A 15,524-nucleotide genomic window follows, 5' to 3' on the forward strand; every position below is an offset into this window, starting at 1 on the left:
AAAGTTAAAAACATTTGCAGCCATAACCCTGAAACATCAATTTTACAGTTGAACAAAACCAGACTATGAAAGCTCTCCTTTACACACTTTCTGTGATTATACAGAACTACTTCTATCTAGATTCCATAACATCTTTTTAAATAGGGCTGAGCAATCTAACAGGAAATGTACTGATCAGTCTCTATGTAACATTCCCCAAAACAAATGCAGCTTACGTGAAACCTGGCACATAGTTTTAAAAGATCACAAATGCGTCCTGTCCAACAAGATCCAATAATCTAGTAAGAATAAAGTCATCAGGAAGATTAGTAATGAGACTTCCTGTATGTTCTTATTAGTCAAGCTATTATGAATTGATTCAGGAAATTTGATTAATCATTTCAACACCAGAAGCTGCAATCTTACGTACGTCACTTTGTTGGTATAGCTCTTTGCTACCATGAAAGTAACTACTTTTTTCACATAGTCAATATTGACAATTAACTGGTAAATGTTAAAAACATCTTACAAATGTATAATCTAAATTGTACATGTTTAAAAGTTGCATGCTGGCTGTTTTGTCTGCATTGTTAAGCTTAGAACAGTACTCTCACTCACATCTACCCCAAACTATCACGCAACATTAAATATAATACAGAAACCAAATGATGTAGTGAACGATTTGCTGTAATTTAATGCAGTATTACCCAACAGAGGGGAAAAAAATATAACCACTTCTCTCGCATTCATGGTTCAAGCACCATTCTTCAAAAGCCACTACAAGATGTGATTTCTTTACTGTAAAATATATGTATTCTGGACAACAAGATTTCTCTTCTTCCTCCATCTTAAAATAATCAAACTATCTTGGCTCTTCAAAGTAAAGGTCGTAAGAGCTAAACCTAATCTGCTTTAATATCTGTACCCTGATTCCATGAAAACAAACACAGCTTCATACTATTTCAGAATTTCTGAACATTTCACAATTGCTTCCAGCTCAGTTCAGCAGAAACCTGGAAAATTTTTAGCTACTGTACACAGAAAGGTAATTTTGATAATTAAATTGGAAAGATTTTTTTAATGTTTTATTAAAATAAATACACAAGGAGTATTAGAGATTGTTGATAGACATAGATGCACTTCCATTTTACAGACTAGTGAGTACCATGAAAGGGACTCCAGTTTTCCAAACAGTATTTTTTATCATTTAAAACAAATCCAGAAAATGAAAGCATTTACTCAAGGATTCAACATCTTATTTCTCAGTCTGTAAGCCAGTTCTTTTCACTGATGACAGTGTGAAACTTCTGAAATCCAGTCATGAACCATCAGGACCTTTTCCAATTTCCATTAATGTGAGGTATGTATTGTACAGAAAAGGAATATTCAGAACTCTCTGCTTGTGTGAAGTTGAGTCATCTTCTGGAGGGGTATTAAAAAGAACCATCTGTGGACCCAGTGGATGAAGTATTTGGATTCATTTACTGGATTGTACACAATATGATGGACACTTAACTATTGCCTGCCCATGTAACATTACTACCAACTAAAGGATAGTCATTTTGGTCGTTTCCGCTACATTAATTTTGCAAGCCCAAAAGGACCAATACATCTCTTTGTCCCTTTTTTCCCCTTTTCCTCAAGTAGGAAAGAAAGCAACTTCTCTAGTAGCCTGTCTACACTCACACTGGAACTAGGGACTTGGCAAGACCCATCTTTAAAGGGACAAATTGAAACTCGTCAATTTCACAAAAAGCAAAAATTATTTTGATTAACTCTGATCTGCCCATGCTCCCTGGCAACCCTTCTCCCCCAACAAAAAACAAGAAAAAAAAACCCCTCCCAACAACAACATTTTTGATTATTTAAAACTTGTATCCCCTGTTATGTGGAAAAACCACAAACAGGAGAAACTGACAAGACTCCATTAGAAACAGAGTGTACGAAGTAGAAAAAAATATTTTCCCCTGATTTATTTCAGTTAAGGTAACGGACATGTTACTAGTAATACTAATAGGTACAATGTTTTAGATGAGATTTAAGTTTCTAGTAAGATTATATTTAAAAGGTTATGTCAAGACTGCCATATTTCCATAAACTGTATTATAAGGCCATGGTAATCAACTAGCAGCTGTTCCCAAACTTCACTGGTTCATATACTACCTTCTTAAAAATTGTTGTGAAGTGAGCTGATAGAACATCAAATTCACGTACCCCCAACGATATACACACACACATCTGCTTGGGAATGCCTGAACTAGTGGATAGCCTGTTCTTACTAACACGGATTCAGTGTGAATGCAGACAAGGTCTATGCACAGTCAATCCCACTACACACTGATTTAGCCAAAGATTTATAAAGTGCAGATAGCTTTCTTTGACCACCATTTTACAAACAGAAGAACTGCAAATAATGGGTCAGATTGATATCCTGCTTAATAGTATCAGATACCGCAAAGGAAGGCGCAAGAATCCCCAAATTGGAAAATGAGGGAATTAACTGTCCATTGAAGAAATTTTAATTCCTGTGATCGTCCCTAGCATTTGTTTTAGATAGGGACTGCATTTCCTACCCATCCAGTCTTCTGATACAGGGACTGATTTTAATGAGAGATTGCACATTTTCATTAACAGCTCAGCACTTTATACTTAAATACCTTCAGAACTACTGGTTATATATCATCCAGCCCTAGTAACTTGTTACTGTTTTTCCAGTATCTCCTCTTTTGACATGTCAGTCTCTGACAGTATCTCAACTTTAATGCCTAAAAATCATAGGCCTGGGGTAGGTCTGTGATGAAGCCTGATGCAAAGAATCATTAGTTTTCCACAATGTCCGTTTCCTCTTAATTGCTCCCTTTACTCTTTGGAAGTTCATTGAACATAACAATTCTCACAGGCTTCTTGCTTCTAGATGCTCTTGCTTTTTAAATAATTTCTTGTTTGTATCTCTTTAGATGCTTGCCCTTCAAGCTTCCTCTTAGTCCTCCTAATTTCCATTTATATTTTACTTGCATTTGTTCTTTTCTATTGGTGTCACATGGACTACGGGTAAATCTACACTAGAAACGCTGCAGATGTGTCACTGTAGCATAGACATTTACTATAGCGATGGAAGGGGTTCTTCTATTGCTGTAGTGAATCCATCTCTCTGAGAGGTGATTATTGATCTGGGGTGGGCAAACTATGGCCCGCGGGCCATTTTAAGCCCGGTCCTCAAGTTTCTGCTGGGGAGTGGGATCTGGTGCTTGCCCGACTCTGACGTTGCAGCCAGGGAGCAGGGTCAGGGACACTCCATGCAGATCCCGGAAGCAGCTGCATGGCCCCGCTCTGGCTCCTATGTGCTCCAATGACCCCCTCCGGCACACCAATGGGAGCTGCAGGGGCGGTGCCTGCAGACAGGGTAGCCTGCAGAGGCACCTGGCTGCACCTCTGTGTCGGAGCTGGAAAAGGGACATGCTGCTGCTTCTGGGAGCTATTTGAGGTAAGCGCCGCCCGGAGCCTGCACCCCTGAGTTTCTCCCCATGCCCCAACCCCCTGCCCCAGCCGTGATCCCCCTCCCGCCCTCCCAACCCCTCAGTCCCAGCCCAGAGCACCATCCTACACCCCAAACTCCTCATCCCCACCCCAGAGCCCACACTCCCCCCCCACCCCCCCGTTTGGTGAGCATTCAAAGCCCACCACACAATTTCTATTCCCAGATGTCAGGTTTCAGAGTAACAGCCGTGTTAGTCTGTATTCGCAAAAAGAAAAGGAGGACTTGTGGCACCTTAGAGACTAACCAATTTATTTGAGCATGAGCTTTCGTGAGCTACAGCTCACTTCATCGGATGCAAGTTTCCACAGTTTTCTTATTCCCAGATGTGGCCCTCAGGCCAAAAAGCTTGCCCACCCCTGCAATAGATCGAAAGAATTCTTCTCTCTACTGGCTTACTTACATTACACAGGGCAGGACGTTTTTCACAGCCTCAAGCAATGTACTTGGGCTGACCTCTCTCTGTTCTGCAGACCTGCCCTAAACTGAACCATCTCCATAATCAGGGTAAAAAATTTAGTTTCCCTAATTCTGCCTGCTTGAATTATTTAACTACATTCTTCACTTAAGGAGAAAAAAAAAAAAGTCTCAAGGTTAGTGGCCCGGTGTTTGCTTTCGGCACAATCCCTCCCGGGGGGTGTCAATGGAAGCGAGGCTTTGGCACGATCACCCGGACTGAATCCTGCCCCGCTGACGGCCTTGGCCCTGGCCGAAGCCGCTGCGGGGAGCGTTGTGCTCGCTACGAGCCGCCCCTGCCCCGGGACGCGGCCGGTCCGGGAGGAAAATCTTTGAAACAACCGCTCCGGGGCAAGCCGGGGCCGCCTCGGCGGCGCGCCAGCCGCTGGTTTGAGCCCGCGGCGCGGCGCGTTGTCCTGGCCGGGGGCCGGCGGCGTGGCCGAGCCAGGGCATTTGTACCTTGTACCTGGGGGTGCCCCCCCCCTTCCCGCTGCTCCTCTTACCGCGCAGCCTCCTTCGCTCCGTACCCCTCCCCCCGAAGCGCGAGGGCCCCACAGCCTCTCGCCGCGGCCGGTACCGGCCTGGCAGGGGGCCTGGCGCCCGGACTAGAGTGTCGTGGGATCTGAGGGGCGTGGGGGAGCGGGGGGTTGGCGCCGGGCGGGGCCCAGCCGCCCCGGCAGCGAGCGCTCGTGAGGGCCGGGCTGGGGCAGCCCGTCGCGCCCCCGAGCCGAGCGGGGACCGGCCCGCTCCGCCGGCGAAGGAGCGGCGGTAACCTCCGCCCGGGGAGCCTGCCTCCAGCCCCGCCCGCGGGAGGCAGGCCCAGGGCCGGACACACAGCCGGGGGGAGGGGCCGCGCCGCGCGCGCGGCAGCTCCTACTTACCGCCCAGCCGGCGCCTTCCAGCCTCGCGCTCGGCGAAGCACCAACAGCGGCCGCAGCGCGCGCGAACCGGATGCGGAAGCGCGGAGGGACGTGAGGTCACGGGCCCAGCGTCACTTCGGGGGGGGGGGGGGGGCGCCACTGACTAGGCGGCCGAGGAGTGCGCGCGTCTGCTAGGGGTGCCGTGGCGGCCAGGGCGCGCCGCAGGGGCCTGAGGGGGCCGCTGCCTCCCGCGGGGGCGTTTCCTTCTCGCCCTCCCCGGCTCCGCGTGAGGCAACTCGGACTGACCCCTCTCGCCCCCGGCAGGCCGGCCCCGGCCGCGGCCCCGTCACGGAGCGTCGCCCCCGGCCCCGAGCCCGCCCGCTGCCCATCTGGCTGCAAGGTGTCCCCGCAGGACACCCCCCTGCGCTCCCGGCTTCGGCGGCGAAGCTCTGGCCCGGCAAGGGCAGGGAGTTCGGTCTGCACTCATCCACCCCGCCGCCAGGATCGAGGAGATCTACCCGGCTCGCTGCGGGGCAAGTAAGCGTAACTCGGGGCTGCCAACTCCAGGCTTGTGTCCCCCAAAGCCCATTGTAGCCAAGAAAATTTCTCAGAAAAGCTCGTCAGTCAACTTCCGTTCAATATGTATTTTACTATTAAATGCCAGTAAACCAATTAAAAGACAATACAAAACACAGTATTTCACATACCCAGGAGTACTTTAAGAAGGGGAAATTAAGGCTGAAAATTAGGAGAAACTTCCCAACATGAGATCTGTTATTATTGACTAATCTTCCAAAGGAAGATCCACCACTTGAAATTTACAAGTAGAAACTTTAGTATAAATACAATCCTTCACTAGCAGAAGGACAGACATAAATAACCTAATAGGTTTCTTCAATCTCTAATTTCTCTGATATCCTACATGTTTACAAGTTTAACTTCCCCTCCCACTGAATATTATTCTACAGATGTGTTAGGCTGCATTTTTCCTGTCAGAATCAGCATTTCCTTCCTCTATCGCTCCCTATGTATTATTTCTCCGTCTGCATAGATTATAGTTTATACAGCTCTACTATCGTATTTTAAAGGATACAAGTCAGATTTTCTGATTTTCAGATAATCTGATTCTAAGAGACCAAAAACTCACCAGTCTGCACTGGCTGATAATTGCCCCTGGGACTGGGGGAGGACATAAGAACGGCCATACTGGATCAGACCAATGGTCCATCTTCCAACACTGACCAATGCCAGGTGCTCCAGAGGGAATGAAAAGAACAGGCAATAAGTGCTCCAGGGGGAGTCCTCACTTAGTTAGCTGGTTTATTGGGTTCCTCTCTTTTTTAATAATCTTTACTACAGCATTACAATATACAGTTCTTTAGCAAACAAGACTTATCTACCATCCTCCTGATCTGAGCTTTCATTAAAGCTTCAACATGGAGGTACAGTATTATAATTATGCTCGCTGTACAGATGAAAATTTCACTTTTTCTCTCCAATAAGGCCAATGATATACAATTCTGGCTCTCAAGAGCTATTCACTTCAGCTATGAATTTACAGGAGCACAATTGCATGTATTGTAAATGTTCTGTTCTGTGTTCCCTGACAGCAGAAGCCAGTGGTGTTCAAATGAGACATAAAACTTGGCAATGTTCAGGCACATAGGCACTGCCTGACTTTTCCATGTGCTCCCCTAAGAAACCATCATCAGAGGAGACAGACAGTAGAAACTTACCCAATAAGCCCAATGTCCTCTATTGCCATGTTGCAAAAATACCCCTGTTCAGCAAAGGAGCTGATCACCGAAGTATTGGCAACAGTGGAAACCACTGGAACATGCTGAACATCTCTTTATTATGGACTACAGCCATCTTCCCTCAAGTGTTTCTTTGAGCAAGACTGGAACGTATTAGGTGCTTTCATTTTTAAAGAATCAGCAGATGTTCAGTAAGTACCTAAACAGGCCCAAAGAAAAGTTTCCAAGAAATATATTTATAGGAGAGAATTTTTTAAAAAACATATGCCATTAAAGTTCCTTTGAAAATGACTCCATACCAACTCTCCTGTCATTATCAGCACTGTGAAAATTGCTTGAATTCTCACAATTTGAGACTTCATTCCATTGAGAGTTGTACGCTGTCAGTCTGTTTCTGTGGCGGCTGCTGGTCATACTTCCTTGCTGGAAAAGAGTTAAAACATAATTAAATTGTTATCCCTTATACTCTATAAAGGCATGGTGATCACTGGGAAGGTGGGTTTAATAGAAAGACTAGCTCTGGTAGAAGACCAGTCTTGGTCTGTAATTTAAATAAACGTTTCACTGAAGGAAAACTACTGATTTCACAAAATTTCCAATTCATTAAATTTGGAGGCAGTAACTACTCAACAGAAATCAGATGTTACGTTACACCCCGTCAGTTTAAGTAGAACAACCCTTAATGCCACCATTTGTTATTTCGGAATTGAAGACAACAGTAAAGGATGCAAATATATATACACAACACTGCTGGGAAGGTTGTGTGGGCATGAATGAATCTGTTACAACTTGTAACAGATTCTAGCTATTTAGAATATAGTCCCACTCTCTGACTAAAAAGCTCTAGAGACTACTAAGAAAAAAAGGATTGGCCAAGTTTATTACCCAGTGGAAACTACCTGGGTAATAAACTCGATTTAAGCCACTTCTAATATGCCAGTTGTGACCATGAAGCAAAGTACCTCAGCCTGAGATAAACTATAAAGACAGCCCATAACTTCAGAAGGAGTGGGAGAGTTGGGCACTCACCTTTTAAACACCAGGACTCAAAAGCACTATATTTTTCTTCATCATCTACCCTTCCACAACTGTTTATGGTTATTGCTCATTGGGGTGGGGGAGCTTGTTGAGGCTCAGATTCTGAGGGTGTGCCTGAAATGGGCCAAGTGTCAGTTAGAGCAGCCACTTGGAGCTCTACTCTGCCACACTGCCTCCTAAGACAATGTGGGGGTGGCTAGTGCAGCTCTGACAGCTACATGCCAATGAAGAGTTGCCCAACACCAGGGAAATTCCCTGATGACCATTTACGGCCAGATCCCACCCCGCTTGTGCCATCTGAACAGATACAGCTGGTATTGTAATAAAGAATTGGGAACTGCTGCTACACATAAATAATACACATAAAATAATAAATCTTCCATGGAAGCAAAGTTAGGCCAATGCTGAGAGCCTATGAAAATCCCACCTTGAGCTCTCTGCAGTTATAAATACTTCTGCTGAACGTTAGTATTTGGAGGTCAGACTAGATGATCATAATGGTCCCTTCTTGCCTTAAGAGCTATTTCTACTTGCCATATTAGATTCATTGTTGACAACTAAAATACCCATACAGGAGGGGCCTGATTCTGCAACGTGCTGCATATGGTGAATTCGCATAGAGGCCCACTGAAGTTACCATACTTCAGGATGAGAGCCTTACATGAGAGTTAACACATGTGTGAGGACAGAACTAGGCCCTTACATTTTCCATAATTGTTAGTTTCTGACAACGTAGAACCTTGCACCAAATAGCTCAGTGTAAGATTCTGGGTTTTGTTCTACAAAGGGCTATAGTGTCGAAATATTTACTCTATTTTAAAACATGCATCTTTCTTTGACTGTTCAGGAATCTGAACATCTCAGAGGACAGAGCACGATCTTACCAATAGAATACATCTCTAATTGTTGTCTTAAGCGGATTTTTTTCATATTGTCATAGAAGTTTGGCTCTGACGGTGCCTCTGCTGTAGGAGGTACTGTGAATATTCGCATGATCTTCCTTTTATTCCTAAAATATGAAAGGAATAATAAATAACCCGCAACACAATATTTTGAAGTATTTCAAAAAGAGTATCTTCCAGGGTCTTTATTTAGAAGCTAAGTATTAAAAGACTACCTTGAGCACATATTTTAATTAAAGTAACACACTTTTTCTCATTGAAGAGTATCCTAAGAAGGATGGCAGGTGCTATTAAAAGCGAGTCAGTAGCCGTTCCCAGAAGAACACTCATTGCTGCTTTGCTCCATAACACCCCTCCCCTTTGCAACAGGAGGTTTTGTCCCTACCTCACCAATCATGCTGCTTCTGGATGAAATCCCTCATCATCTTCCTCTTTGTCCATGCTCTATCCCTTCCCCACTCTCCTTTTTCAGTACCATTCTTGCCCCTTTCCCTTTACCACTGTGTCCCTTCTCTGTTTCTGCCCGATGCATAATTCAGCCGAATGCTAGCGCAAACTCCAGTCCTACCTGCATCAGATAAAGGAATGGGAGGTCACACAAACCACTGAAGCTAGCAGAACACTGTTACTCTTAAATAAATACTCAACTTCCAACACACTCGTCTGGAGTATTTTGATCCACTGATGCACAGGCATTGATCCATGAGAGAGAAGCACAGGCATTAATCACACTGAAGGAAGAATAATATAAAAGACGATAAATTATGCCCTATCTTCTCCCCTATTCTCCAGCTGAAATATTCAGAAACAGAGAGGGATGGTAGATGAGATTTTAAATAAGAGGCCATTAGTGATAACTCCCACTCCTGTACACTAAATCACTACATCAATTAGACTTAACGGTGCTGGGCAAGTAGATGAGTGGCAGGAGACCAATTTGTCTCCCCTCTCCAACAGTTGGCTCTCACAGGTTACAAAGACTGTACTAAGCCAGCACACTAATTCTCTTTACTAAAGTACCAAAAAGCATCAAACTAAAACACAGGCCTCAAGACATAAGAAAGAAAAACTGCCCTCCCTAAACCTCAATTCTACTAACACATCTGTTTCTTCTTGGGATCTTCTAGATCCTCCCTATCCTTTCTATTGAAGTCTTGTTCACATCCAGGGAAGCCATGTTAGCACCTCTGTTGCTATATGGCAGAGAGTCACCTTTAGCAAGGTGTTGTTGCTGCTATGTCACAGATTACACTGACAATGATGTAACCTGCTGCCCAGGATGGAAATCATGCTAGGAACAAGGAAGTGCCACGGCAAGGAACTGGAGGAGCAGGAGGAGCGTATGGGATCCAGAGTATTAATTTAAGGGAGCCAGTGGCTCTGCTGGATCCATGTTACTCCTGGGGGAATTCTGCACCACTGCACACTCACAGAATTCATGGTCCCACGGATTATTTTTTTCTCCACAGAATATAGATTCTGCCAGACGGCGCTGAAGTTATGCCTTTCACCCACCAGGGGCCGCTGTGGTGCTAGAACAGAGGGCAGCCAGCTGGAGGCTGCATTCCCCACAGCAGGTCCAGCTGGAGAGGCTGCATTCCCCACAGCAGTGAGGAGGCAGGGAGGGACAGAGCAGGGCACAGGGAACTGCTCGAGGATCACAGAATGGGGTTCAGAACAGTGTTCCCTCTAATTCTGTACATCTGTGTGGCAGAATGAATTTTGTTATGTGTACCAGTATGAAAGTGATGGGGCAGAGGGTTGGGATGCGAGAGAGGGGGAGCACTGGCTGGGGGTGCAGGAGGTGGCTCAGGGCTGGAGCAGAGGGTTGGGGTGCAGGCACTAGGGTGGGGCCAGAGATGAGGGATTTGGGGTGCAGACAGCCCCAGGGCTGCAGTGGGGAGAGAGGACTCCCCCCAGCCCTCTCTCGCCACAGGAGCTCGGGATGAGGTGAAGGGTGCCTCTCCCCAGCAGCTCCCACGGGCCTGGGCCAGGGCTCCTCTCCCCAGCAGCTCCCGCGGGCCTGGGCCAGGGCTCCTCTCCACAGCAGCTCCGGTTAGGCTGGGGTAGGGCCGCCTCTCCCCACATGCCTGCGCGGCCCTTGCGAGTCTACAGCGAACGCAGGTTCAGAAGGGCTAGAGGGGGGAAGACAGACTGAGGCACGCTACAGAAGTTAGTGAGGGGACAGCATTGAGCTAGGGGCTGCAAGGGAGGAGGGCTGCAGGGACACACAGGGAAAGGGGCACATATGCATGACTGAATGGGAGAGGCTAGGGGGTCAGCCAGAGTCTACATGGTGGATGCTCCCCAACAATCCTTCCCTCCCTTAAAAAAACTGTTCAATACTTCTCCCACCCACATCCAACAACTCTACAGGTTTACTCCCAGCCTCCTTTCCTGTCCCGTCCCTGAGCTCCTCCATTACCACGGCTCCCCAAAGACTTTGTACTCCTTCTGAGGGGTGCAGGAAATAGATTTCCCTATTGTAGTCTACACGGATTATTGCTGAAAGTTCTGTATTAATATGCCTAGGCAGGAATCTATTTGTCAAGCAACCATTTCCTGAATCTTTTTTTTTATTTTTTTGTCTGCATTTTTGCATAACATACTTGCAGACGGGTATTTGGAAATACATTACCCAACTAATTAAAACTGGCGGGAGACAGGATGTTTGACAAATAAAATATGCAGAATTTTAAAATACGTTGTGGAGAATTTTTAATTTTTTTGGGGTGGGGGGGCACAGAAATGCCCCAGGAGGACCAGGTGCCTGGGTGCAGCCCGCCCGCCGCGGAGAGGCCCAGCTGAGCAGGGCAGGCAGGCAGGCCAGGCCCGCCCCTCCCCGGGGGCAGTGCGCTGTGCGGGCGGCCGCTCCGAGCGCAGCCCTGGCGGCTCGGGACCCTGGGGCCGCCCCGTGCGAGTCGGGCCCAGGGCGGAGGCCGGGCAGGGGGTCCCCTCACCGGCGGGCGTAGACCAGCAGCGCCAGGCTGGCCAGCACCACCAGCAGGTAGACGTTGGTGGCCTCGTTCCAGGCCTCGTGCACCGAGTAGTCGAGGGCGCCGCTGTCGCTCATGGCTCCGGCTCCGGCTCCTACCGCCGCCATAGGGCGCCCGGCCAGCGCCGGCCACGCAACCCGGGGGGGGGGCGCACGGGTTCAGCCATCACTTCCGGGGGGCGGGGCTAGCCGGGGGGGGCGGGGGGGGCCCGCGCGCGCGCGCGCGGAGGGGCGGGGCTCCTGCCTGTCACGGGCGCCCGGAGGCTGCCCGCCTTTGGGGAGCTCGGCCCCTGGGGGCGGTTTCGAAGAGCAGGCGCTGTCGGCCAAGCGCCCGTGGAGGATGCTCCGGGGGTAGCTCGTCCTGCCTCAGCATGGGGGGCGGGGGCTGGATTCGAGGATTTCTTGAGGCCCTTCCTGCTTAACGCTCTTACGATGAGCCCAAGGCCTCCAGCCCCAGAAATCAGGACTCAGCAAGAAGGTCGCGCCAGGCGAGTGTCAGACACGGCGGACTTCGCTGTGTCAGCATACAGATTACAAACCCAATCCTTATTAACCAAAAAACAAACAACAACAACAATTTGGCCTTTGCAGCATGGGAGTGACTAGCTCCAGCACATAGCATGGGAAAGGGGTGAAAGAATACTCGGCAGTGAGGCATAATTATATTTCATTGAAACATAATCGCCATACAGTTAGGGTGTTGTGTAAAAAACCAAGAGGACTCTCATTCTTTCATGTTTCAGAGTAGCAGCCGTGTTAGTCTGTATTCGCAAAAAGAAAAGGGGGACTTGTGGCACCTTAGAGACTAACCCATTTATTTGAGCATCAGCTTTGAGCTGGCGTCCGGTGAAGTGAGCTGTAGCTCACGAAAGCTCATGCTCAGATAAATGGGTTAGCCTCTAAAGTGCCACAAGTCCTCCTTTTCTTCATTCTTTCATGAGATTATAAGTTTGGTTGATAAAGGTAAATGCATAGACGTAAACTATTTAAACTTCTGTAAGGCATTTGACCGAGTACGGCATGGCATTCTCATTAAAATTAGAACTGTACAGCAACAAGAAAGCACATGTGACATGGGTTAGGAACTAACTGACCAATTTCAAAAAGTAGTCGGTGGAGAGGTATTGTTTCATATTCTCTGTGTATATATAAAGTCTGCTGCAGTTTCCATGGTATGCATCTGATGAAGTGAGCTGTAGCTCACGAAAGCTCATGCTCAAATAAATGGGTTAGTCTCTAAGGTGCCACAAGTCCTCCTTTTCTTTTTGCGAATACAGACTAACACGGCTGTTCCTCTGAAACCTATGTTTCTAGAGTGGTTCCATTGGTTCTAGGACTGACTATGCAACAGTTGTATCAATTATTTGGAAGTAAATATAAAATCACTGCTAATAATATTTGCAGATGACACAGATTGGTGGACGGGTAAAATATGATGAGGATAGGGCAATTATACAGAGATATATTTTAATGCAACCAAATACAAGGTCTTACTTGCAAAATGGAAGACTAAACTCTGGAAAACAGTGATTGTACAAAAATTAGGGGTCATACTGGACAAGCAACAACATGAGCTCCCAGTACAATGCTGTGGCAAAAACAGCTAATGTATAAATGGGGAGTAGGGAGGAGCTTTTACTTACGTATACAGCATTGGTGAGCCAGATATTGAAATATGTCCAGTGCCGGTGTGCACATTTTAAAAAGGCTGTTGAAAAATTGGAGAGAGTTTACCATACAAATTATTTGGGAACTGGAGAACATGCCTTACAGTAAGAGACTTAAAGAACCAAATCTGTTTAGCTTATTAAAAAGATTGACAGGTGATTTAATTACAGTGTATAAGTATTTTCATAGGGAGAAAATACTAGGTACAAAGGGGCTCTTTAATCTAGTAGAGAAAGGCAGAACAAGAAACAATGGCTGAAAGCTGAAGCAAGACAAATTCAAATTAAAAATAAAGCAGAAATTGTTAACAGTGAGGGTGATTAACCATTGGATGTAGTAGATCTCTAGATCTTCAAGTCAAGACTTGATGCATATCTTCTAGAAAGACTTTAGCTAAACACAGGCTCTTGGGTTCAATATAGGAGTAACTAGGTGAAATGCAGCCCAGGCTCATGGCAGAGCAAGACAGCCAAAGTGCTCTCAACCCATCCATTTGGAAGAAGCCTGCCTGACCAGAAAGGCACTAACATTCCTGGAAAGTCAACTAACCTGTGCTGTATCAGACCAAGCAGGTTCTGGAGCCAGATGCCCTCCGCCAAGAACAGGCAAGTGTACACAGCTCAGATTTACTAGTACGAACATCCCAGCTGCTCTCAGTTGCCTGAGTAAAACACTAAGAGTGAAAGCTCCCCAAACTCCAACACTTAAATGGTTTTCATTCTCTAAGCTAGAAGTGGAAGTGAATTAGAAAACAGGGAGCACTGAGGTAATATGGTCCTGCCATAAAGCACAACTAAGCCACTGTCTGAGCCTGCTCGATTAAACTCAATGGAAGCCTTGCCGTTGACTTCAGTGGGCACAAGATCAGGCTATCAGAGGGCTGCTACATTTTGCACCAAGTAGGATACACGGCAGTAATCCAGCCTGGAGCTGACAAAGACGACATGGATGATTATGGCATTGTCTCCATCCAGGACCACATTCTGGAAGACACTTAAGCATGGACTTAAGTTCATCTTAAGTAAGCACATGCTTACTTTTCAGTGAAAAGTTAAGACTCCCTCTGCCTCCACTGCCTGTTTCAAAATGTTTCTACTGAATCAGTAGGCTATGAACCTGAGACAAGTTAAAACTAACACATCTCAGAATAAAAATTATAAAGCTTGCTATATACCAAAGAAATAGAGACTGGTATCTGCTTCCTGGGAAGAGTGATGTTGCCCACGCAGCATGGGGAACAAGAGCTAAAGAACACCAGTTAGGCATAATTACATTTCATTAAAGCATAATAGCATCCAGTTAGACTGCTGGGTAAACTACTAAGGGGAGTTTATCATCTCGCAAACTTTATTTAAAACAGTTAAACACTGATTCATAGGAAATTTAAACAGTTTCTCACTGAATTGCAGTGTTCTAGGGGGTCTTGTTTTCTTTTTACCAATTTGTTAAAATCTCTTGCTAACTGTCTTAGGATAGCTTGCCAAGACAAGGTCCTTGTGATCTGTAAAGGGAGATATAAGGAATAAAAAGAACAATTTTTGTTCCCTCGATTTTGTTTTTGTCATTTGTTTTTCACTAATTCCTATAGGCCCTCATTGAGATCGGGGCTCCATTGTGCTGGGTGTTGATAAACACATGGTAAGAGACAGTCCCGACCACAAAGAGTTGTAGGTGCCTGTCCCATTGATTCCCTCTGAGGATCTGGGCTTTACAGTCTAAATAGACAAGACAAAGGTGGGAGATGAAACAAGTGCAGAGAGGTGAAGTGACAGACCTGAGGTTACACAGGAGGTCAGTGGCGGAGCTGGAAATATTACTCAGGTCTCTTGACTTGACTCCCAGTCCTGTACCCTAGCCACTGGTCTACACTGCTTCTCAATGTACTGTTTTTGGGGTTTGAATTAATTAAATGTAACACTAATTATCTTTAAGGGCCTGTTTCTACACCCCTCCTGCAGCCAAAAAAGCAGGTTTCTGTCTCCCCCTTCTCTCTCTCACACACACACACAGTTTTGTGATTAGTAGCATTATATGTTGCTTTTGGTGGCAGGAAAGGGGCTGGAGTCTGAGCTCTGGGACCGTAGACCTGCGGGTTTTCCTTTACAGTGTAGGCCTATCCTCAGAAAGCCTTCTTCCCAGACCTGCAGCATGTGGCAACTCTCCTTCAGTGAGACAACATGGAACCTGCCATATGGGAGCTGTTGTTCTCCCCCCACCCCCACAGGGCTTTCCCCATAGGGGTTTTGGAGATGTAGGCCCTGAGTCTGGGGCCTGCTGCAGCTTCTTTATAGCAGCTCAACTGCTGTGAAGAGACTTCAAAGCTAGCTTAGCTGA

At 46.5% G+C, this 15,524-nt stretch overlaps 2 protein-coding genes across 3 annotated transcripts in view; both read right to left on the bottom strand.

The window, feature by feature from the left end:
- The window catches only part of SLC20A2 (solute carrier family 20 member 2), a 73,756-nt gene extending 68,823 nt beyond the window's left edge, over positions 1 to 4,933 (bottom strand). Inside the window, exon 1 of the mRNA XM_048846637.2 lies at positions 4,852 to 4,933. The gene's annotated coding sequence lies outside the window, so the exon portion shown is untranslated. The remainder of the gene's footprint in view (positions 1 to 4,851) is intronic.
- A 526-nt stretch (positions 4,934 to 5,459) lies between these two features.
- SMIM19 (small integral membrane protein 19) lies at positions 5,460 to 11,676 on the bottom strand. 2 transcript variants are annotated; one of them, XR_007356184.2, is made up of 4 exons: positions 11,488 to 11,676; positions 8,510 to 8,634; positions 6,887 to 7,010; positions 5,460 to 6,786 (listed from the first exon to the last, which is right to left on the bottom strand). XR_007356184.2 is itself a non-coding variant. In XM_048846642.2 (3 exons), the coding sequence occupies exons 1-3, from the start codon at positions 11,628 to 11,630 to the stop codon at positions 6,946 to 6,948; spliced, it is 333 nt and encodes a 110-aa protein (XP_048702599.1). In that variant the 5' UTR covers positions 11,631 to 11,676; the 3' UTR covers positions 5,460 to 6,945. The 2 variants fall into 2 exon arrangements, 1 of the variants encoding a protein (XP_048702599.1); XM_048846642.2 differs by having other exon boundaries at positions 5,460 to 7,010.
- Between the last annotated feature and the right edge of the window lie 3,848 nt (positions 11,677 to 15,524).

Source organism: Caretta caretta, chromosome 4 (assembly GCF_965140235.1).
Source record: "Caretta caretta isolate rCarCar2 chromosome 4, rCarCar1.hap1, whole genome shotgun sequence".
In the NCBI taxonomy this organism is placed as follows: Eukaryota; Metazoa; Chordata; order Testudines; family Cheloniidae; genus Caretta; species Caretta caretta.